A 24,283-nucleotide genomic window follows, 5' to 3' on the forward strand; every position below is an offset into this window, starting at 1 on the left:
CAAAATGTTTACTTTCAAGACTAGTAAGACTAATGAATGAAAAGTGGCAGTTGTTGCCTAAACTGTAGAATTGCCTCCTACTGCAACTAGTCTGATAAAAATCCCCTCTCTGCTGTTAGAGCTAAGCAATAGAAAATAAAATGATATCCTATGGGACTTATTTTCTATGAACCAAAGGAATAGAAGTAGGAGAAGTGGTTGAAAGTGATAGCCAACTCTTAGCTCAACATAAGAAAGGATTTTCTAACAGTTATATGTCCAAAAGTGCCATGCACTTCCTTGAGCAGTAGTGAGATTTCTGCCTGTGGCAGTGTTCAGTCACAGGCCAGGCAGCCCCTTCACAAGGGTATTAGAGCAATCAAGCATTGGATAGATGTCTGGACCACATACATTGCAAGGTGACTCTACTCTTGAAATCTTGTGATCCTAAACCTTGTGTGTGTGTGTGTGTGTGTGTGTGTGTGTGTTTATTTGTGTATGCATGTATATATCTGTGTTTAAATTCATCAAGATAGACCTAAGGCCAATTTCATTTCAGGACAAATATTTCTGATCAATAACATGATAAACACCCTGTGAAGGTGCAGATGTAAGAAGCTATTTTTAACTCAATACTATATTAACTTAAATGCAACCTTACAAAACCCTGTACTGACTTTTACTTTAATAGAAATTTTTTTTAAAAAAAAAAGGAAGAGACAAAAGTGAAAAACTTCCAGAAACAAGAACGCTATTATCAGTGTTTATTGGCTAATGTAATTTAGCAAATTCAGGGAAAATAGCCTTTACCTTAAATTATAAGCTCAAGGATTTCATGAAAATCTGGCTAGAGTATTTGTTCAGTATTTATTCAGCTTAATGAAGCTCAATTCCTTGTAGCTGTAACTACATTTATTTCCTATATTAACTTTACTTTCTTAATGATGCCTATTCATCTTCCTAAAATGTGTTTTGTTGTGTTTTTATAGGCTATGCTTTCAAAAATCTCATGTTTTTAAAAAGTAAAATTAAGTTTAAAAGAAGACAATGAAATGGAAGAGATGGAAGGGGGCTGGGTAGCAGGCAGGAGTGCATAGGGAACCCAAAAATTCTCAAACAAATAAAGACATGACAAAGAGCAGTTCTTTGAATACTTACGTGATCATCTCCCCTACTGCAGGGGCTCAATAGTCCTAAATGACTTGAAGAATCTGATCTCAGATTTAGGGGCCACCTCTGGCAGATGGGGCAGAGATAGAGCACCCAAACTGGATTAAGTTTGTCTTATTCTAGGTATATACACAATCTATATGTGTAATATAGGTATACATTATATGTGTGTGTGAGCAGAGAGAGAGAGAGCGCACGCGCGCCTGCGCACTATATGTTACCGTAGAGCACAGTGCAAAGTCTGGAATTTCTCTGCAGGAAAAATCAGGTCATAAAGAAAGTTTGTCTAAAAATTATAAATACATGGCAAGAGCTTTGTTTTTACTTTTGGGGGGGAGTGTGGAGGAAAGGGATTGGTTTAGATGGGTGGGTGGTAATAGACATTTGGGAGAGCATAAATATCTCCCACTTCAAGACAACCATTGTTGCTTCCAGTAATTGGTTACAAAGAAATTTCCTTTTTGAGTTTCTTCATTTGAAAACCATGTGGTCAGAGTCACAGATATCTTCCCTGCCAAGCCCCGAGTTGTTCTGATGATCAAACAAGCTGTATGCATGAAAATATGCTTTGCAAGCTCTAAAACACTATAAATATTCAACAATACTGTTATGAACAAACATCTTGCTGCTACGGATCCTGAATTTTATATAATAGGGAAGCCACCTAGTCTGGAAGAAGTGGTGTGGGCCTTGGACAAAGCTCAGTTCTTCCCTGTATTGTGTTTTACTTGGGCAAGTGTATTGATGCCTTTGCATGCAGTTTCCCCAACTGTAAAATGAGAATATTATTACCAATTCATAGGTTGTTTTTACTTTATAACATAAATTGTTTAAGACTATTAAAAAGTAAGTAAAAGCCTTTAATACATTTCCTAGCATAATTTAGGTCCTAAAAAAAAATAGGAGTCCCATTAGCATTAATACTATTTTTGAAGTAGCAATATTGAAATCATTACAATGTTTTAGATCTAGAAATATCTCCAAGGATTGCACTGTACCTAAATGCAACCATAAATTTTCAGCTTTATAAGGGAGGCCTCACTCTGGGAACCATGATCTTGAATGGCAGAAAGCCTTCAGAATGTTTTTGACCTGGTGGTAAAGGTCTTTATTACAATTCATCTCTTATGCTACCTCTACAGTCCCTAGGAATTATTGGGTTCACCTCAAACAAATTTCCTGAGTACTTGGGACTTAGTGAATCTTATTAATAAAATACCAGGAGCAAAAGCTTATAATTTCAATAGAATTTATTGTAATGCTTTTTGCAAATTTCCCAATGCAGAAATAAAAATTATTCACCTATGCTCCAGCTTTTAAAAAAATAGTTATAGATATACTAAATAGTATATAACAGTGAAATCTGAGATATTCTCTATAGAAAGCTCCCTGTTAGGAATCAAGACAAATTTTATAAACAAAATAAAACAAAAATACAAAACGAAGTGAATTCTGGGATAAAATTCTAGAGAAAATAAAAGAACATTTTCAGTTCTTTCTTTCATTTCATTTTTATTGCAGTTTTGTAGGTCTTTTAACATCCCAGTTAAAATAAATTTCAGTGCATTTCTTAGACAAGTAGATGACAGTCAGTAGATTGTGTGTACTAGCCTAATAAAAGCTGTGTTTAGGAATTCATGTGAATTTAATTAGTGAAAGTTCAGTATACTGAACTGCTCTATTATTTCTCTACATGAACCATAATAATATGGTAAAACTTCATTCTTTTGGGTGAATAGAAGAATAAAAAGTCAATCAGAATTAATGATAAACATTTTATAAAACAGATATGACTTTTTTTTACTTCCCAGTTAAGTATAGTAAATAACTCAGACTAAAGAGCATAGTATCAATAAGTGTTCAAAGAACATGGTTTGCTTAATTAACATATGAATAATTACCATGAACTTTCAGAGTTTTTAAACACAAATAGTCTCCTTATGCAGTTTAAATATTTCCCTGGTCTTATTTGCACTATTAACTTGCATGTTTTTGTTTTGTTTTGTTTTGTTTTTTCCTGAAGAAAAGCTTCGTTAAGCAAAGATTATTTTTAACCTGGGTCCTCTCCAATGGCTCACAAACTGTGGATTGATGGAAACAAAATAAATGTTGTTTGCTGTACTGAATAAATAAAAAGTTGAGTCAAGTTATTTTCTTACTGACCCTTTTTGGGAAGGAAGTAGATTTGAGGTTATTTATATTGAATACTGAATTGACTAGTTTGAGATTTGTTGTTATTGTTATTATTATTATTATTATTGGCTTTGGGGTAGAGGATTTTTTTTTCTTTTCTACAAAATTGACCAATAAATCCATTCCCTCAGTGATTGCCTACTCCTCAGGGCCAAACTCAGGCAATGAAGTCCCAATAGTCAAATTGGATGTGTCTGTCAGCTGGCCTTGCTATATAGATTCTCCTTTTGAAACATGTCTTCAAGAGATTTTGGTATGTGAAACAAAATTGAATTCCCCACATATTTGCATTAAGTGCCCCAAGAAAAAAAATTATTATGAAGCCTGTTCATTCAAAGGAATGTTTTTACATGATATAAATAGACAAAGGAGTGCTAATCAGTACTGCTGCATTGCTATGAAAGGAACCTTTTTTAAAATGCTAACAACCGTCTACAATTTAAAATAAGTGAGTCTATCAGATTGTCAAAGGTTTTTAAAAATTAATAAAAACCAATATTGGCCAGAGTATGGGGAAAAGGGCACCCTCTGCACCATTAGTAGAGATGCAAATTGATTCATTCTGTCTGAAGGGCAGACTGGCAGTATGCTTAAAACGGAAAACTGATGTGTGCCCTTTGACAGAAGATACCCACGTCAGGACTTTTATCTAAGGAATAATCACCCAGCTGGGAAGAGATAGCTGTGCAAAGATACTCAATGCAGCATTGTTTATAAGGGGAAAAATCTGGAAACCACTGAGTGTCTAATAATGGGTATAGTGAAATCAAATTTGGTACTTAGGAAGATACAATGGGATATTGTGCTGCCATTAGAATTGTGCAGTAGATCCAAATTTATTGCCATGAAAAGAGGCTTATGAAATATTACTGAGTTAAAATAAGTTATATAAAATTATGGTCAGATTTATATAATATTATGCATATTGTCTATATATCTATGGATATATAAATAGGTCACTGAAAAAGATGTTCTACAAAAATATAAATGCTTTTTTGGTTTTTGTTTATCTTTTTCTGTACTCAGAAATAATTTTTAAAGGAAATAAGAAAAATGCTAGAAATAGGCAAGAATGCTTGGCATCTTATTGAAAATAAAAAGATGAAGAGTTACTACTGCAGCAAGGCTAAAGGAAGGAAACATTGGAATGTTGTTAATTCCACTTTAAAACTTATAGTTTTTTAAACTCTGAAAGTAACATGGATTCATGGTAAAAAAAAAAAAATTAATACAGATGTTCATAAAATGAAGTGAAAGTTATAGGTATACATATATGTTAATATACTCAGATGGAATTATCCTTTATTTCTTCAACTTTTTATTTAACCATGGATCTTGGATATCTTTCTATACCAATTAATATAGAACTCGCTAAAATATAGGCTATTATATGAATGTACCATAATTTATTTAACCATTTCTTATATTGTGGATATTCATTTCCAGGTTTTTGATAATACAAACAATTCTTATGAAATTTCCTGATTAAAAAATCATATGCCAAATTACTGATGATTTCTTGAATAATTCATAAGTATTAATATGTATTGTTTTCTCATTTAAATTGTCAGTTCTTCTGGAGTTTGGGGATAAGGAGTGAGTTAGAGATCCATCTTTAGTTTTGGTTACTTTTTCCCAAATTAGCCAATTTTTACTGTAATCTTTCCAATCTATCTTTTTTCCCAATTATATTATAAAACTATTTTTTTCTAAATTGATACATATTTTTATGATGGTACAAAATAAAATATCACAAAATTGGGGGAGGGCTGGGGTTGACAAAAATTATTTTTTACCTCCAAAAATATACATTCAAGAAGAGCTAGCTATGAAGGATTGCAGATGTCAGGACAACTCTTCTTCAGAAAACAATTAGAAAAGCTGAATAATACACAGAAAACCAGATGTTTGAAGGAATTGATAAGCAACCATGACATCCAGGACTTGAAGGGTCAAGACACTAAATAGAAACAAATTAAATTAAAGTATGTTGAAGGCAGGAAATAATAAAGATAAGAGAGAAATTAATGAAATGAGGGGTACAACACAGAAAAATCAACAAAGCCAAAGTTACTTCTTAGAAACACTCATAAAATTGATAACTCCCTAAAAAGATTTATCAGGAATAAAAAAGAAAAGATGCAAATTAACAATAACAGCTGGAAGGATAAATACAGACACTAAAATACTGAGGATATTAGGAACACCTGTATTCCAATAAATATGAAAATGTAGATGGATTGACAAATTCCTTGAAAAACACAGCTTACTAAAACTGATATAAAAATGAATAAAAAGTTGACTAATCCTGTATCTATTAAAATAATTGTATCTGTAATTAAAAATCTTCTTGCAAAGAACATTCCAAGCCCAAAATTCTTCTAAGCATTTAAGAAAGAAGACAGTAACCTGTTTTGTGATGCCTGAGTAACTTTAACAATAACCTGGTAAAGACTATACAAAAGACTTTCCAGCTATTGTTGTTAATTTGCATCTTTTCTTTTTATATAGACACAAAAATCCTAAACACAATATTAGCAAATTAAATACAATGGTATATTAAAAAAAGATAATACATCATGATCAAGTAAGGTTTATTGCAGGAATGCAAGACCATTTTAGCACTTGAAAATCAATTAAAATAATAAACTACATTTTACGAAATGAAAGAAAAATACCATATTATCATCCTAATAGGTGAAGAAAAAGCACTTGACACATTTTTTCTTTAAGTGACTGTTACTAATATACTAACAATAACAGAGAACTTCTTTAATTTGTTAAAGAGTTTCTATGAATTTGATAGAGAAATATTAAAGATTTTCTTTCTGAGATTGCGAATAAGACAAAGATGCTCATACCACAGCTTCTATTCTGCACTGTGCTAGAAGTCCTAACAAGTGTAATGAAACAAGCAAACAAAAAAAAAGTGCAAATTTATGATGACTGGAAAGGAAAGAACAAAACTATCATTATTCGAAAGCAATATGATTGCAAAAATTCAAAAGAACCTACCAATAAACTATGATAATTATTACATAAGTTTAATAAGGCCCTGAATATAGATCAATGAAAGTCAATTGCATAGATGAATCTAGCAATGATTAGAAAATGAACTTTGACAAGGGTACTATTTGCAATAGCAAAAAAATATCAAATATCTAGGAGAAAATCTAAATAATATAAACATTTTTTTAAATAGAAATTACTGACAGAAATTAAAGAAAACCAAAATAGTTATAAGAATATACAATGTTCATGGACTCAAAGCTTCAACAATGGAAAGATGTCCATTTTATCCAAATTTACCTACAAATTCAATGCAATCTCAACTAAAATGCCAATAGGTAATTTTTGTGGAGATTGACAAATTGATTCCTAAGTTTAAATGGCAATGTCAAGAGGCAAAAGTCTGATTTCAACAAACATCAACAAAACCAAGTGTTGGCAAAAATCTGAAGCAACTAGAACTGCTGACTGGAGCAGTTGAAAATTGGTACCACAACTTTGGAAAAGTGCATAGCACTATGTCCCAACAATTCTACAAAAAGGCAAACATCTATTCTGAACAGCAAAATTCATCACAGCCCCAAACTGGGAACAACCCAAATGTGTATCAATGGTAGTATGGATAAACACATTGTAATATATTCACATAATAAAAAAATGAACTCATACAACATGAAGAATCTCATAAACATAATGTTGAGGAAAAGATGACAAATGTGAAACAGTACATATTGTCTGATTCCAGTCACATAAAACTGAAAAATAAGAAAAGCTAATTGTGGTGATAGAAATGCTAATAGTAGTTACTTTGGAGTGAGGAAGTAGGACTGGGAAGGGGAACAAGAGTACTTTGGGGATGCTGGTAATATATATTTTTAAATCTTAACTATAAACATATGATGTATACACTTTCCTGGGTGATTAAACACCAAAAACCCCCCATTTTTTTAAACATGGAAAAATTACGAGGAAAATTATGAATAACATAGGATGTGAGAACAATCTAGATCTATGAACTATTACAATGTATAGTGCATCTACATTAATTTAAAAGAGTATGGTATTGATAGAGTAATAGATAACAACAGGATCAAAGAGCAGGTCCAAAAATGGACCTAAAATACGAAGTGGAATTTTTGTACTATGTGTATGTACACAGTTACTTGTAATGTTGGGTACTGTTAGATTTCAATAAGCTGAGTAAATAAATCAAATTAAAATCCTAGGTTATCCAAAAGAAGTAAATCTCTAAAACAAACATGTAAAACCACGGGACCCATGTAAAATGTAGAGCAAAAAATTTCTATCATGTCTCAACAACCAACAGAAAGAAACTAGCTTTTCCCATATACTTTTCTTCTCTCTTTAAGATGATTAATAGATTAAAAGTGGGTGGGGGGCAAGGGTAACAGACTTTCTTATTGTCTGAAAACAGTCAAAAAATTGACTGTGTGGACTGTAAATGTCTGTTTGGTGTTATTTTTTACTTAAAACAGGATATAAAAGAGTATGCATCATTTTAAATGACAGAACCCTACCTGAAATCAAAAAGTAATTTCTTAGTCTCTTTACTTCAAAAGTGGAAGTGTAGATTTTGCTTTGGAAGAGGCCTAATACAGGAGATTAAATAGTGTTATCAAGACCTACCTTCTTTCTCAGACAGCCGTTTTCCCTGTGATCACAAGATGGCTGCCAGCAGCTCCCTGGCCAGCATCTTTCTGAGTTGCCATCCCTTGAAAATGTAGGGATCTTTGTCCCAGCATTACCTGAAAAGGCCTCATTGAATCTCTTTGGCTCCACTTATGTCACATCCATTTCTGAACCAAACAGTCTGCATTGATTTGGGTAGTTTGGTTCTAAATTGCATTCTCCATATCTGAGCCATGGAGGCATCAACCCATGGACTGAGAGTCAGGAATGAAGTGGACCCCAGAGGGAAATTGAGGTGAGGCCACTAAGAAGAGGCTGAATGGATTCCAGTACCAAAATGTCCTCTCTGGGGTAAAATACACTTACGATGGGTCAGGAGAAGGAGAGGTCCTATGAATTTAACCTTGACATTTGTTTATTGATGTTAAAAACTAGGTAACTGCTAAAGGACTGAATGTTTATATTCTCCCAAAATTTGTATGTTGAAGTGATAGGTATTTGGAGATGTGGCCTTAGGGAGGTAGTTAAATCATGATGATGGAGCCTTCAGGAATTGGATTAGTGCCCTTGTAAAAAGAGACAGAACAGAGATGGCATCTCTCTCCTCCATGTGAAGACATAGCAAGTAGGTGACCATTTACAAACCAGGAAGAGGACCTGGAACTTCACTAGCCCTGAATCAGCTGGCACCTTGATTTTGAATTTCCCAGCCTCCAGAACTGTGCGAAATAAATTCCTGTTGTTTAAGCCACCCGGTCTGTGGTATTTCATTATGGTAGCTAGAGCAGATTAAGACTATAGCCAAATCTCACTTTTTGAAAAAGTAAAGATATAACGAGGCAGAAAAAATGTTCCCTGTCCTCCATATCTCCCCCAGTGTTTCCAAGTTCTCTGCAGTTATTTGAGTGACAGTGCTTGCTTCGACGAGCCAGCCTAGAACGTACAGTGAGTGATCAGGGTAATTGATGGCGGCTGCCCCTGCAGAAAGACCATCTTGTACCAAAGGAGCTGTTTCTTTTTTTAATACTCTCTTTCTATTACTGGTTTTAAATAATCTTCCTGACAAGATTCTGTTTTTCTTTCTGTCAACTGTCAGTGAATGGGTATTGGGCATTATTTGTGGGGCTGTAAATACATTACATGAAAAAATAATGAGTCCTTAAAAAGTCAAGAGAAATGCCTCCAGAGACATTTACCTAACATGGTGATTTATGAAGGTTCAGGAATGAAGTTTCAGAAACTTCCAAATGAAAAGTCTGGAACATAAAGTCTCTTCCAAATCTGCCTTTGTTGTAGCCCCTAGACATATTGTCCTTTTACTTTTATCTGGAAGTTAGAGAACGTTTTTCATGTTCAACTTAAATTGTTTAGTTAATGGTCTAAGAATACTTTCGGGACCATCCCTCAGCATAGCATGTTATCACTCCATTCTTCTGACTGAATTTGATGTATCTATTGTGCTCTTGCTGCATAAACTAATCTCTGGAATTAATCATTTTCTTTTTACCAGCTAGAAATTGTAGACATTTAATGGATATACCTACATCAGTCAATTTAATGAGTCTCATTGTCTGGGGTTTGAAATATACTGATCGTCCTAATGTTGAAATATAATCGACATTCATCCTTGTTTCGGGTTTCCAAGTGTGTTCCTCCTGCTTGTCTGAGAAAGACAATTTAGTTTCAGGGGTTTTTTTGTTTGTTTTTTCATTTAGAGCCTGGGCACTCAAGTACATCTACTTGGTAATGTGCAGAGGGGGTTAAACAATCTTTGCACCCTTTACTAAGCACACCTTAAGTAAATCATTTAGCTTCAGTTTCTTTAACAGGGACTGTTTTGTCATCTTAGTGGGAATTGTTCCATGGAAGGATCATGATGATAAACATTACCCAGGGGTATCTCTGGCAGTCTTACAGCTGGAAAGAATGAGATGGTGACATGGCTGTGGCATCTGTCACTAGGACAGGACCCCTGCACCCCTCCAGTAGCTGAGCACAAGGCCGAAGGGGCAGCTGCTTTTGCAGATAAAGGAGTTCCATCCAGTCATCAAATACAGTTGCAAGAAATTAAGTGGACTCAAATCTGAGTCACACATAATGGGTTTTGTTTTCTGTTTTGTTTTCAGTTGTTTGAATTTATGAACTTTCTGGCTGAGAACGTCATCTTCTGTTACATGGGCCTGGCGCTGTTCACGTTCCAGAATCATATCTTTAATGCACTTTTTATACTTGGAGCCTTTGTATCCTTTGAAATACAGAACATGGGGTGACTAGAGAAGATAACAAACTACTTATTTTTACTGATTATTCTGTTAAATTGTTAAAGCAACTTCCTCAGTTTCACCGCAAGGCTCAAACTCCAGGCAAATATGTGATTTCTAGTTAGGGGAGAAAAGCATCCTAAGAAATTGGGGCCTTTATTAAATACTTACAGTTCAGGATAAGAAGTTTGGAAAATATTAAGGGAAATAAAGGGAGAAATGTAAAGGAAAATGATATTTTTCAAGTATCTAAAGTGTATGTTTAACTAAAATTATATCATTTGTAGAAAAATTATGTCAATCCATTCTTTATAGAGAAATACATTTAATCTGCATTAGAGCATATCAGAGTGTATCATCCAGGATTATTAAGTTTTAGAAATGCTTTTATTACAAGATAATAAAATCTTTTTTCCAATGAGGACTTTGAAAATGGGATAGACAGAGTAAAGATCAAATGAAATTAGCATGATAAATGTGCTTTCAATATCATAAGCATTGTGCATATCTAAGTTTATTTTAATAAGATAGCACCTTTCCTTCCCTATGAGGACAGATAAAATCTAGACCTCACTTTTAATGCAGAGGACTTTTCTAGCTCTAGGCCTGGGGCAGGAGGCATTCCCACAGGGAATGGATGTCTATCTGAAAGGATGTTGAACCATTAGGACTGTCCCCAAGAATGGTCAGCAGCTGTTGTCCTTCTTCCCACTTGGAAAATAGGCAGACACCCCCTCAGGTCACAAGCAGATAATCGTAACAGCCAGGAGAGCCAACCCCTCTCGATAAGTCCTATTCCAACTCAGCATCTGCATTTGCTTCTCAGTCTCTTTTTTTTGAGCATTCAGATGAACTCCCAAATTTCATCTAAAGCCTGGATTTTAGAAGGAAGCTTTCTCTTCCCAAATAAATCGATCCCGTTAAGGACAAACTAGAACAGACTATCAGGGAAGGAGTCAACAACAACAAAAACGGAGATTCAAACACCACCAACATTTTCAAAGATTTTTATTTACAAAAACTTAGATTTTAATAAAATGCCTCTTGAAACAACAGTTGTATTATACAGTTAGGTAATTCCTGTCAAAATTAAATCCATTAAAAGAAAAATGCAAGCAAAGCCTGCTAGATACAGGGAGTATAAACTGATGGAAAGTAAAGGTGATTACCCTGAGCAGAAGTAAATTTATCTTTTCTAAAGTGCTGTTTGAAAAGATAATGCCACAGCATCTGAATGGTCTCTGCCTCACATTTTACAGCAGAATTGAAGATAGAGTCAGTCATCAGCAATATAAATATGATGAGAAATTTTACAATGATTGAAATGGTTTTGGGCTAACAATTTAAAACCAAGTGTATATTGAAAGAAAGGCAGAGTTCTCTATTATATCTGGAAAGGAATTGACATTGAAAGATAAATTTTGGAGGCAAGTTAGAAATACATGAATTGACATGTTTATCCCTGTTTTCTGAGTCATAATGTAGAGAAGTTTAAGGTCATAATATTTAAGCTCAAGGACTCAAAGCCTCATTGCAGTAACATTTTCCTCAATGTTTCCCTCTACGTATATCTACAGCTAGCAATTTTTGTTGCCAGAGCCTGCAACATATATCCCCTCTCCTTCCTCCTGAATCTGGGCCGAAAACAGAAGATCCCCTGGAACTTTCAGCACATGATGATGTTTTCAGGTATGTGAACTACATTATATGGCAGTGTTGCTGTCCTCTCACACCTTTATAGAACATACATAACCATGAAGAGACTTATACACCATTTTGGGAGGCAACTTCTCTTTACCCCAGTGTACCTATCGCCATGCTGATACTCTAAGTTCTGAGCAACAGCAAAATTTCTCTTTCCAAGAGGGAAATGAAATTAAAGGGAATATTGTTGGCATGGCTGCAAGGTATCATATCTGGTCAGAAACTGGCCTAGAATGGACATTGGACTTTTCCCTGAACTATTTCAGATCACTTTTCATATTGGGGAATTGGAATTATCATTTCATAAATTGCATGCTCTAGGTAAGTAAGTATGTAAACGGTACCATCCTTATCCAATATTAAAGCACATTCTCCTTAGAATCCCTGCTTTTTCCCCATGCAAAACTCCAGAAACTTCTCCTGGTTAATACAAAAGCAAATCAGATCAAAGTATGCTCAACTATTAGTTAAGAAAACAAATATTAACTGAGCACTCACCAAGTGCCCGAAAACAGTTCTAGGCACTGGTTGATGAAACTGACAAGGTCTCTGCTCTCAGAAAGGTTATGTTCTAATCGCTTAAGCCATACCTGGAGGCTCCTTTCCAAAAGAAAATAAACCATAATTGTCTGCTCCTGGACTACTCTGGAGATTGCAGTTTCTATTCTCTCAGTTTTCCTACCTTCAGTCTTTCCTTGTTCAGAGACCCTTACATGCCTCGTATGTGTGTGTACACTTACAATACACTCAGGGGAAGTCCATTGGAGCATATATGAGTGTGAAAAAACCCGATATCAATAGAATAGCATGAAAAAAGATAATCTGGGATACAGAGGGGCAGATGGAGACACTGAGGGTCAGGATTTCAAAGGGGTTAAGAAACTCTGCCAAGGACAAAAGCATTTCCAAACCCAGGCCTGTGAGATTCCACATCAAACCCAACCAAGTGTCTCAACATCCACATTCTTAAAAGTAGTACTAGGAATAAAAGACTTGTTTTGCCTGCAGTGCCATTCTAGCCTGGTACACAGAATAAAGGAGGCAGCTCCCAAGATAAGAGTGAGCCATTTAATCCAAAGTTTAAAATCACCCTGATAGGGCTTCACTACATTTCTAGACATGCTAAGGTGAGAGAGAGAGAGAGAGAATCATAAAGAAGATGAGAAATTGGACTTGTAGGTGATCTTTGACTTAGAACAGCAATGAACTTTTGCAAATGAGTTGACTTCAATTATGAGAAAACAAAATGTAAATTTGATCACTTATAAATAGAAAGCCAGCATTGGGTTGCATTTTTGCAAAGTATTTCTAGGAGTTAGAAAGCACTTTTCTTTCTTTCCCATCAAAACATCAGTAACTTTACTCTGGAGAGTAGCAGCTTACTTTCAAAGCTTGGATATTATATTTTAAACATTGCTTTATTTGACAAAAAACACTTTGAGGAAAATATAAGGCTTTAGATAATCATGTTAGGAGGTGAACATGATTATCCCAAATAGCCACCTGGCTTGATGGTTTCTCCAGGTTTTGGCACCTTCTAAGTTTGCTTGGCTGTAGGATTAGAGCTGCATTAAAAACAGAGAGAGGCCAGCAATATGGTGTGTACAGTCAGGGGATGTGAAGCAGCCCAGAATTTGTCATCTTTATGATATTCTACAGCAGGGAGTCAGCAAATTATGACTCTTGAACCAAATCTGACCTGTGCCTATTTTGTTAATGCAGTTGGGACTCCGCCCTACCCTTTGTTTACATATTGTCCATGGCTGTTTTTGCACCATGGCAGCGGAGTTGAATAGTTGCAACAGAGATCATATGATTCACAAAACCTAAACTATTGCTGTGTGGCCCTGTTCTAAAGCATCCTTACCCTTTAGAAGAAAAACAATAACCCCATCACATTAATGGGGTTGAAATTATTAGTTAATTCATGGGAATGTCAATCACCTAGTTCTCATCATTAAAAATACCAGCATATGCCAGATTTTTAGGATACCTACCTACATATGACACTGATGTCCAGAGAATACCACCCATTGTCTTCCACGTTGAGCACCCATGTCATATGCCAGGCATAAAGTCACCATTCACAGGTTAGCAGCTTAAACTCAAAGGTTGAAGTCATCTTGGGCCAAGATGGGCTTCTTTTTATATATTTAATTAGATTTTTGTTTTGTATGCTTTTCACATTTAAATGAATCTGGACAAAAAAGAGATTGGGTTTCTTCTTTATATTTCAATGCCATTTTTATTAAAAATTAATATTGATAGTACTCCTTGGTATGGTGGAAAGAACGTTGGATTTTCCACCAAAAAGCTATCTTTTTAGCTTTCAAATGAGGAGATAGTAATGTTACATCATTATATAGTGGAATCAGCAAATGCTACAACTCAAAAGTCACTTCATACCTTCCTAGACCTTTCATAGGCACTGTTTTGAGACTCATAGCGAGGGCAAGGTAGGATAGGCATTATTGGTCTCTTTTTTTTTTTTTTTCCTTCCTTTTTTTTTAATTGTGGTAAAATACCCATGGCATAAAACTTACCATCTTAACCATTTTTAAGTGCACAGTGATATTAAATGCATTCATAATGTTGCACAACTATCACCATGGTTCATCTCCATAACTCTTTGATCTTGTAAAACTGAGACTCTATACTGATTGAACAATAGTAACTCTCCATTCCCCTTCTCCCAATTTCTGACAACTGCCATTTTACTTTCTGTCTCTATCTATGTTTTTGTCTACTCTAAGTACCACATATAAGTGGGGTCATAAGGTATTTGTCTTTTTGAAATTGGCTTGTTTCACTTAGCAAAGTGTACTCAAAGTTCATTCATATTGTAGCATATCACAGAATTTCCTTCCTTTTTAAGGTTGAATAATTTTTCTTTGTATGTATAACCACATTTTGCTTATCCATCCATTCGTCAATGGACACTTGGGGTTGCTTCCACAATTTAGCTATAGTGAATAATGCCGCTGTGAACATGGGTGCACAAATATCTCTTCAAGACCTTGCTGTCAAATCTTTTCAATATCTACACAGAAGCAGAATTGCTGGATCATATAGTAATTCTATTTTTAATGTTTTGAGGAACTGCCACACTTTTTCCACAGCAGCTATAACATTTTACACTCTCACCAACACTGCACAAAGATTCTAATTCTCCACATCCTGGCCAACGCTTATTGTGTTCTGGGTTGCTTTTTTTTTTTTTTAATAGTAGTCATCCTAATGAGTGTGAGGTGGTATCTCATCGTTGTTCTCATTTGCATTTCCTTAATCATTAGTGGTGTTGAGCATTTTTTTCATGAGCTTATTGGCCATTTGTATATCTTCTTTGGGAAAATGCTAAGTCTTTCATTTTAAAATTAAAATCAGATCTTTTGTCTTTTTGTTGTTGAGTTTTAGGAGTTCGCTATATTTCCTGGATATTAATCCCTTATCAATATACCATTTGCAAATTTTTCCTTTCATTCTGTAGGTTGCCTTTTTTACTCTGTTTATATTGTCTTTTGATGCAAAATAGTTTTTAACTTACATAAAATCAAATTTGTCTATTTATTTTTTTGTTGCCTGTAACTTTGGTGTCATATCCAAGAAATTAGTGACAAATTTGATGTTGTGAAGGCTTTGCCCTGTGTTTTTTCTAGGATTTTTATAGTTTTAGGCCTTACATTTAGGTCTTTGATCCATTTTGAGTTAATTTTTGTATATGGTGTTAGATAAGAGTACATCTTCATTCTTTTGCATGTGGATATCCAGTTTTCTCCTCAGTATCATTTGTTGAAAAGACTGTCCTTTTCACAGTGAATGGTCTTGGCATACTTGTCAAAAATCATTTGACCACTTACATGAGTATTTATTTCTAGACTCCCTATTCCATTGGTCTATATGTTTGTCTTTATACTAGTACAACATTGTTTTGATTACTGTAGCTCTGTAGAAATCTGGAAGCATGAATCCTTCAGTTTTCTCAAGATTGCTTTAGTTACTTAAGGTCCCTTGAGATTCCATATGAATTTGAGTATGGGTTTTTCTACTTCCACAAAAAAATTCCATTGATGTTGACAGGGATTACATTAAATCTGTAGATTGATGTGGGTAGTATTGACATCTTAACAATATTAAGTATTCCAATCCATGAACATGGCATGTGTTTTCATTTTTTTATGTCTTCCTTAATTTCTTTCAGGAATGTTTTATAGTTTTATTGTAAAAGTCATTCACCTTGGTTAAGTTAATTCCTAAGTATTTTATTCCTTTTGATGCTATTATAAATGGAATTATTTTTATAATTTCCTTTCAAATTGTGCATTGTTAATGTATAGAAATGTTACTGATTTTTTGTGTTGATTTTGCATCCTGCTACTTTGCTGAATTCATTTATTAGCTTTATTTTTTTCTCAAGTCTTTCTAGACATTGATCAGCTTTAACAGGTTTTTTCCTGTGGAATCATTGGGATTTTTTACATATAAAATCATTATCCTCAGAGATAATTTTACTTCTTCCTTTCCATTTTGAATGTCTTTATTTCTTTTCTTGCCTAATTGCTCTGGTTAGAATTTCCAGTACTATGTTGAACAGAAGTGGTGAAAGTGGGCATCTTTGTCTTGTTCCTGACCTTAAAAGTATTTCACCATTGAGTATAATGTTTACTATATTTTCTATGGGTTTTTCATATGTGGCTTTTATTATGTTAATATAGTTTCCTTCTATCCCTAGCTTGTTGAGTCATTTTTATCATGAAACATTGAATTTTGTCAAGTGCTTTTTCTGCATCAATTGAGATGATCATTTTTTCTCTTCATTTTGTTAATGTGGCATATTATATTAATTGATTTTTGTGTGTTGAACCATCCTTGCGTTCCAGGAACAAATCTTACTTGGTCGTGGCATATAATCTTTTTAATATGCTACCAAATTTTATTTTCTAGTATTTTGTTGAAAAATTTAGCATCAGCGTTCATAAGGGATATTGGTCTATAGTTTTTTTTTGTAGTGTCTTTGTCTGACTTTGGTATGAGGGTAATGCTGGCCTTATAGAAGGAGTCAGGAAGTGCACTGTCCTCTTCAAGTTTTTGGAAAAGTTTATGAAGGATTAATATTAGTTCTTCTTTAAATGTTCAGTAGAATTCATTTGTGAAGCCTTCAGATCCAGGGCTTTCTTTGTCAGGTGATTTTTGATTACCAATTCAATCACCTTACTATTCAGGTCTATCCAGGTTTTCTGTTAATTCATTTAATCTTGGTAGGGTTTGTGTTTCTAGGAATTTATCCATTTCATCTAATTATCCAATTTGTTAGCATAAAATTGTTCATAGTAGTCACTTATAATTCTTTTTATTTCTCTAGAATCAGTAGTAATGTCCTCATGATTATTTTAGTAATTTGAGTCTTCTTTCTTTTTCTTAGTTCATCTAGCTAAAGATTTGACAATTTTGTTGATCTTTTCAAAGAACCAACTTTTGGTTTCATTGATTTGTTTTCTATTCTCCGTTTCATTTATCTCTACTCTAGTCTTTATTATTTCCTTCCTTCTACTAGCTTCAGATTTAGTTTCTTCTTCTTTTTCTATTTCATTAAGTTTTAAAGCTAAGTTATTGATTTGATCTTTCTTGTTTTTTAATAAGTTTACAGCTATAATTTTCCCCCTTAGCAGTTTACAATGCATCATAATTTTTGGTATGTTGTGTTTTTGTTTTCATTCATCTCTTAGTATTTTCTAATTTCTCTTCTCATTTCATCTTTGATCCATTGGTTATTAAAAGTGTGTTGTTTAATTTCTATAAATTTGTGAATTTTTCAGTTTTACTTGTGTTATTGATTTCTAATTTCATTCCATTGTGTCAGAGAAGATACTTTGTATAATCTCTACCTTTTTAAATCTATTGAGTCTTAACTTGTGTCCTAACATATGGTCTAACCTGAAAAATGTCCCATGTACACTTGAGAAGAATGAGTATGCTATTGTCGTTGAATAAAGTATTCTGTTTATGTCTGTTAGATATAGTTAGTTTATTGTATTCTTTAAGTCTTCTATTTCCTTACTTATCTTCTGTCCAGTTGTTACACTAATAATTGAAAGTGGAGTACGGAAGTCTCCATATATTACTGTAGAACTATGTATTTCTCCCTTTTTATTCTGTCAATTTTTGTTTCATATATTTTGATGGTCTGTCACTAGGTGTGCAAATATTTATAATTAATATACCTCCTTGCATTAAGTATTGAACCTTTTGTTAATATATAATGTCCTTCTTTGTCTCTTACAAAGTTTTTTGATTAAAATCTATTTTGTGTGATATTACTATAACCGCCTTTCTCACTTTTGGTTACTATTTGCATGGAATATCTTTTTCCATTCTTTTATTCTCAATCTTTCTGTGTCTTTAGATCTCAAGTCAGTCTCTTATAGACAGCAGATAGTTGGATCATGTGTTTTTATCCATTCTACCATCTTTGTCTTTTGATTGGAAAGTTTAATGCATTTTCATTTCAAGTAATTACTTATAGGGAGGACTTACTTCTACCATTTTGCTATATATTTTCTATATATTGTATAGCATTTTTGTTCCTCATTTATTGCATTACTGTCTTCTTTTGTGTTTAGTTGATTCTTTGTAGTGTGATGTTTAAATTTCTTTCTCACTTACTTTGTGTATATTCTATAGCTATTTTCTTTGTGGCTATCATGAGGATTACATTTAACATCCTAATGTTATAACACTCTAGTTTAGATTTATACCAGCTTAACATTAATGACATACAAAAACTCTACCTATTTTACAACTCTACTCCTATCCCTTTTAGTTGTTGATGCCACAAAATTACATCTTTATACTTTGTGTTCCTGAAAATACAAACTAATAATTCCTTCACCTGCATAAGTCTCATAAATTATGTAGAAAACAAAATGTGAATTTACAAACCATAGTTACAGTAACATTAGCTTTTAGACTAATAATTTTTAATGTATTCATCCCTTGACTTACATAGAGAACAAAAAGTAGAGTTACAACACATACAATAATACTAGCTTTATTTAAATCTCTATTTCTCCTTATGGCTTCAAGTTACTGTTTAATGTTCTTTCATTTCTACCTGCAGGACTCCCTTGAGTATTTCTTGAAGGGCAGGTCCAATGGTAATGAACTCCCTCAGCTTTTGTTTATTTGGGAATGGCTTAATTACTCCTTCACTTTTCCAGGACAGTTTTATCAGATATAGGATTCTTGGTTAACAGGTTTTACATTCCCTTTTAGCATTTTGAATATGTCGGCCCACTGCCTTCTGACCTCCAAAGTTTCTGATGAGAAATCTGCTGACAATCTTATTAAGGATCCCTTGTATGTGATGAATCACTTTTCTCCTGCTGATTTCAAGATTCTTTGTTGTCTTTTAAAAGTTTGATTATAATGTGTTCAGTGTGCATCTCTTTGAGTATATCTACTGGGAGTTCATTGAGCTTCTCAGATGTTTATATTCATGTTTTTCATCAAGTTTGGGAAGTTTTACACCATTATTTCTTCAGATATTCTGTCTGCCCTTTTCTCTCTTCTCTTTCTTGCACGTCCACAATGCAATGTTGGTCTGCTTGATGGTGTCCCTTAGATCCCTCAAGCTCTGTTCACTTTCATTCCATTTTTTCTTATTGTTTCTCAGACTCAATAATTTCCATTATCCTATCTTTGAGGTCACTGATTCTTTCTTCTATTTTTGTATCCCTCTAGTGAATTTTTCATTTCAGTTACTGTGCTTTTCAGCTCCAGATTGCTTTTTAAATTTCTCTTTAGGTTTTCTATCTCTTTATTGATATTTCCATTTTGTTCATACTTTTTCTTTTTACTTGCTCCACATCTTCTTTCAGTTGTTTAAGCTTATTTAAGATGGTCATTTAAAGTCTTGTCTATTATTTCTGCCATCAAGTCTTATTCAGGGACAGTTTCTGTTGGTTTATTTTTTTTCCTTTGAAACACTTTCCTGTTTCTTTGTATGCCTTGTGATTTTTTTTGTTGTTGAAAACTGAATATTTGAATCTAATATTGTAGTGACTCTGGAAAGTAGATTCTCCCCCTTTCCCATGGTTTGCTGGATTTTGTTGTCATTGTTTGTTTGTTATTTTTTGTTGTTGTTGCTATAGTTATAGAATGTCTTTGTGCTGGGGATTAGCCTGAGGTGTAAACTTAAGGTCTTCTCAGGTCTTTTCTGAGCCTGTGCCTTTCCTTGGGCTTGCAGTCACTTCCTAATTTCTCCATTATGTAGTTATTTTGCATGCCCTAGTTTTTAATGCCTGGGTCCTAAAAGGGGAAAAAGAGAAAAGTAAAGATAGGGACTAAAAATGGCACTGTGCCTTTAAATCTCCTGAAATTCACTCCAGGGGAGGAGCTTGCAACAACCAGGGAAGAGTGAGGTACAACAATGGCCACAAGCCTCTTTGTCTGTACCTCTGTTATCAGAACCAGCAATTACTAATTAAAGCATAGATCCCTGATATTGGAGGACAGGGTCCTTTTTGCCCACCCTGGTCCCTGCAAGCTGTTTGAAAGCTGCTCCAGGAACACAGGCTCAGCTGCCTGCTACAGGGCTGAAGGATGGGGGATGGGTAGCTGCTACTGAACTGTACTGCTAAGAACTGAAATTGATAAAATTAATCACAATTTACTGTCCAAGCCTTCTTCTGGAAATTGCAAGCCTTCAATAGACTCCAGAATTCCCAAAGAGTTACATCAGACAGATTCTGCCAGGGCAATTATCTAGGTGAGGACACAAATTGCTGTTGCTTCCTACTCTGCTGTCTTCCCAGAGTCCCATTATTGGTCTCTTTTTGCAGATTAAGGGGGAAAAAAGAGACATGGAGAAGTTGATTATATTGCTCACAATCTCACAACCAATTAGAAATGAGATTGTGAGTTGAACCCCAGGGTTCTTGACTTTGGATTTAGAAACTTCTCATCTACATGACACTACATCAGATTTACCCTCAAGGTCATGAGAACACAAGTTAAATCAAAACCATGTCCTTCTTAACTCGGGCTAAACCAGCATGTCTAACATGTTCCTCATGCAAACTTGACCCCTCTCCAGTTGACAACCACCTGAATACATTGGTGTGGTGACCCCCCTTTTAGCCATGGGCTCAGGATCTACCCTGTACCCACTGACCCCATTAGAATGCATGAAGTATCAGGTGAGTTCATCTCATTCAGGGTGGTATTTTTCTTCAAAAGAGAGTGCTCCAGACTCAGCTTTGATTTTCTGCATGAATTCTGATAGCTATACATTACTCAGGACCTAAAGTTTTAAATATGTTTGCCAGGAAATAAAGAATTTAAAAGGTCAACTTAAGGTAACACAAGCCAAAGAAGGAGGTTAACAAAGGAGATCAGCTAACACACCGTCTAGCCTTTTCTGGGTGTGTGAGAGCAATACCTGCTGAAAACAGAAGAAAAAGCCAGTCCCCTTAAAGAATATTTGCTTCAAAATACAGTTTAGTGTTCTTAATTATGACTAGAGCATTTTCTCATCCATTAAGAGGATGATTTTAGTAGCTCTCTGTCAGAATCTAGTTGTCCATGCTTCACAGATGAATTTAGACGAATCCTTTTTTACGTAGCTCAAAACATCTAGCAAAGAGTTCTTTGGAGAAGGTAAACAACAACTCTCTAAAATGGGAATGTGAATTTATTTTAACATTCTCTCATTCATAGTCATCCAGATATTCATTCAGCAGACATTTATTGACATATTCTTTTGGGTAAGTGTATGAACAAAGACAAAGATGAGGGCCCTGCCCTTAAGAGAAGGCTGGGTGGGTTTGGCTCAAACTTGGTTCACTGAGACAGTGCACCTCAGAGGGTTCAACAGCAAGGCAAATAACCTTACATCTGTCTTAGTCAGTGACACCTGCCATTTGATAACTCCTTTTCCATTATTACCCTCACCTTATACAGGCCTTGTTGGCACTGGGCAGGAAAGGAGCCTTCCAAGCAGAGATGGATTCACTGTGAAGATAATGAACTTAAGCTTCAGGTTCCCTTTTACATGGCCCCTTCCAAGATCCCGAGGGGGCCTTAGTGGTATGTTCTGATGAGCATATAAAGTTTGCACAAGTAAGATATTTTGTATTATTTTTCTTAAAGAGGACCCCAAAATGAATAAGCTTCAGGCCCCACAAAACCTGAACCAGACCTGCCTCCAAATCTGGTTGCACCTGGAGGTGAAAGTTTAAGCACTCCAGCTGTTTCTTACTCATCTCCTGGAAGTGAGAGGAGCCTGAAGTGAGTGTTGAAACAGCGCTTGAAGTTGTGTAGACGGCTCCTGTTTAGCAATGCTTTTGAGTATAGTTCACATTGTTCATGGATGATCCACTGCCACCCTCTCCTCCCACTTCCACCCTGTGCCTCTAGAGCCAATTAAATGGAATGATCAGGGCCCAGATTTAATTTCTCATCTAGTACAAGTCCCACCTGATTTATTTTGTATAGACTAGTCATCTATATACATGAAGCCTTGGAACATGAAAATGAAGAATGAGTCTGAAGGTCAGGAGTCTGTCTCCTTTGTCTGTTTTTTCTTTCTTGAGAAGTTTTTAACAATACAAATTCTGTTCTTGGTAGCTCAGATGCAGTTAAGACTCAACCCGGGAAGTTTACTCAGAGACATTTTTAAGATCCTCTTTAAATTCAAGGCTAGGAGACCATAACTGCTCTGGTGTGTCGTGTGACACCCGCACCAAGGGCTTAAGAGGAACTCTAAGCTCCCCTGAAACTGTTCCTGTTGCCCTGGAGCACGGCCCTAGCAAATGCCACGAGCGAACAGCCCCGCCTCGGCTCTTAGTTCCCTTGAAACCAAAGAGGCAGTGCTCTGTGGTTTAAATTAAAGGAGGAGATGTGCTTTGCACAAATTAGCTTTCCTATTGATGTGGTGCATTTTACAAAGATCAGTCCTCTTATTTTAATTCAAATCCATGTGTGCAATTTTTATTTAATTTAAAACTAAATAAGAGCCAGAAGTTGCTGGAAGGAGGGGAAATGCCAAGCCCAGTTGAGCCCTGGCAGCCTTCCTGAAACCACAGTGACTTGGGTCCCATGAACTGCTGGGCTACAGAGCCCCTGTGCAGAGCTGCCGCCGTGCTGTCTAACCAGGGGGGAGGCCAGGGAAGCACCCAGGCAGGTTGTGGTGGACAGACGATATGTCAGAGGACACTGTTCCTCACATTCTTTGATTTCTGCTGCCCTTTGATGAAGACACTGAAGTCCTGATGTGTCACAAAAACGAAGATGAGTTTTAACCAGTAAAATGTGACCACAGTGTACGGATTTATACAAAACCTCATCCATGAGCTTGCACAGCCGTAAAAACAACACGAAGTGTTGCCAGGTTTTGTCGCTTATGTTCACAGCTCATTTTGTTGTCCACTAACACTCATTACTATTCAAATTGCTGCTGGCACCAAAGGATTAAAAGAAAGGCATGGAAAACGAACTTTAAATTAAGAATTTTTTTTCCATTAACTTTCATTTTTCCCCTTTCAATTGTGAAAAGGCTGCCATTACTATTCAAGTTTTGTGGAACATTATGTTCTGCAGCTCAGGGAACAGCAGCGCTCTATGGAAGGACAGCTTCACAACCACTGCCAAGGTGTAGGCCACCTTTCCCAGTGTCTTTTGGGTGAGCCATGGTCTTGTCTTTTGGGATCAAGCCATGGTCAGAATCCAATATGAGACTTTGACCCAAAAGTGGCTTTATCCAGCTGGCATCAATGACAACCAGGAAGAAAACATAAATGGAGTTCATGAAAGAAGGTCATTGTTTCAGCAATGCCTAGAAACAGGGATCTGTGTCTATGACTGTCCAGGCTGATGGAACTCCATTAAGCTACCAGAACTGTCCCACAATGACTAGCAGCCACCATGTAAAAGGGACATCTCCAGGTTCCCTTGATCCTTGATACCCAAAAGTGTGGTTCCTGTACCAACAGCTTTGGCATCCCTTAGGAGCCTGGTAGAAATACTGAATCTAAATGTGCATTTTAACAAGGAACCCTGGTAATTCATATGCATGTGAAAGTTCCAGAAGCATGTTTCAGAACATGATCACAATTCATGATTTCTGTTCTAAGTCTCTCTCTTCAATCCATTCCTTTCACCCCATTCTGTTTTGCTCCTAGATGCCAATCTTGCCTCTTGTTCTGTTTGCCATCTGATAAACAGCGTAGCACTGTTTATCTAGTTACTGAATTTCTTCCAGACCCTTCAACATGCTGAGGTCTTCCCCCCATTTACTCAGGCTGTCCCTCTGCCTAGAACCC

The 24,283-nt window shown here is 35.4% G+C and overlaps 1 protein-coding gene across 1 annotated transcript in view; it reads left to right on the forward strand.

Annotated features, from left to right (window-relative positions):
* Positions 1 to 24,283, forward strand: part of SLC9A9 (solute carrier family 9 member A9) — a 537,568-nt gene that overhangs the window by 308,921 nt on the left and 204,364 nt on the right. The window contains exons 10-11 of the mRNA XM_069473135.1: positions 10,128 to 10,241; positions 11,840 to 11,951. Of these exons, the coding sequence (XP_069329236.1) occupies positions 10,128 to 10,241; positions 11,840 to 11,951 (226 nt within the window). The remainder of the gene's footprint in view (positions 1 to 10,127; positions 10,242 to 11,839; positions 11,952 to 24,283) is intronic.

This window comes from Eulemur rufifrons, chromosome 7, assembly GCF_041146395.1.
Source record: "Eulemur rufifrons isolate Redbay chromosome 7, OSU_ERuf_1, whole genome shotgun sequence".
NCBI classification, from domain to species: domain Eukaryota; kingdom Metazoa; phylum Chordata; class Mammalia; order Primates; family Lemuridae; genus Eulemur; species Eulemur rufifrons.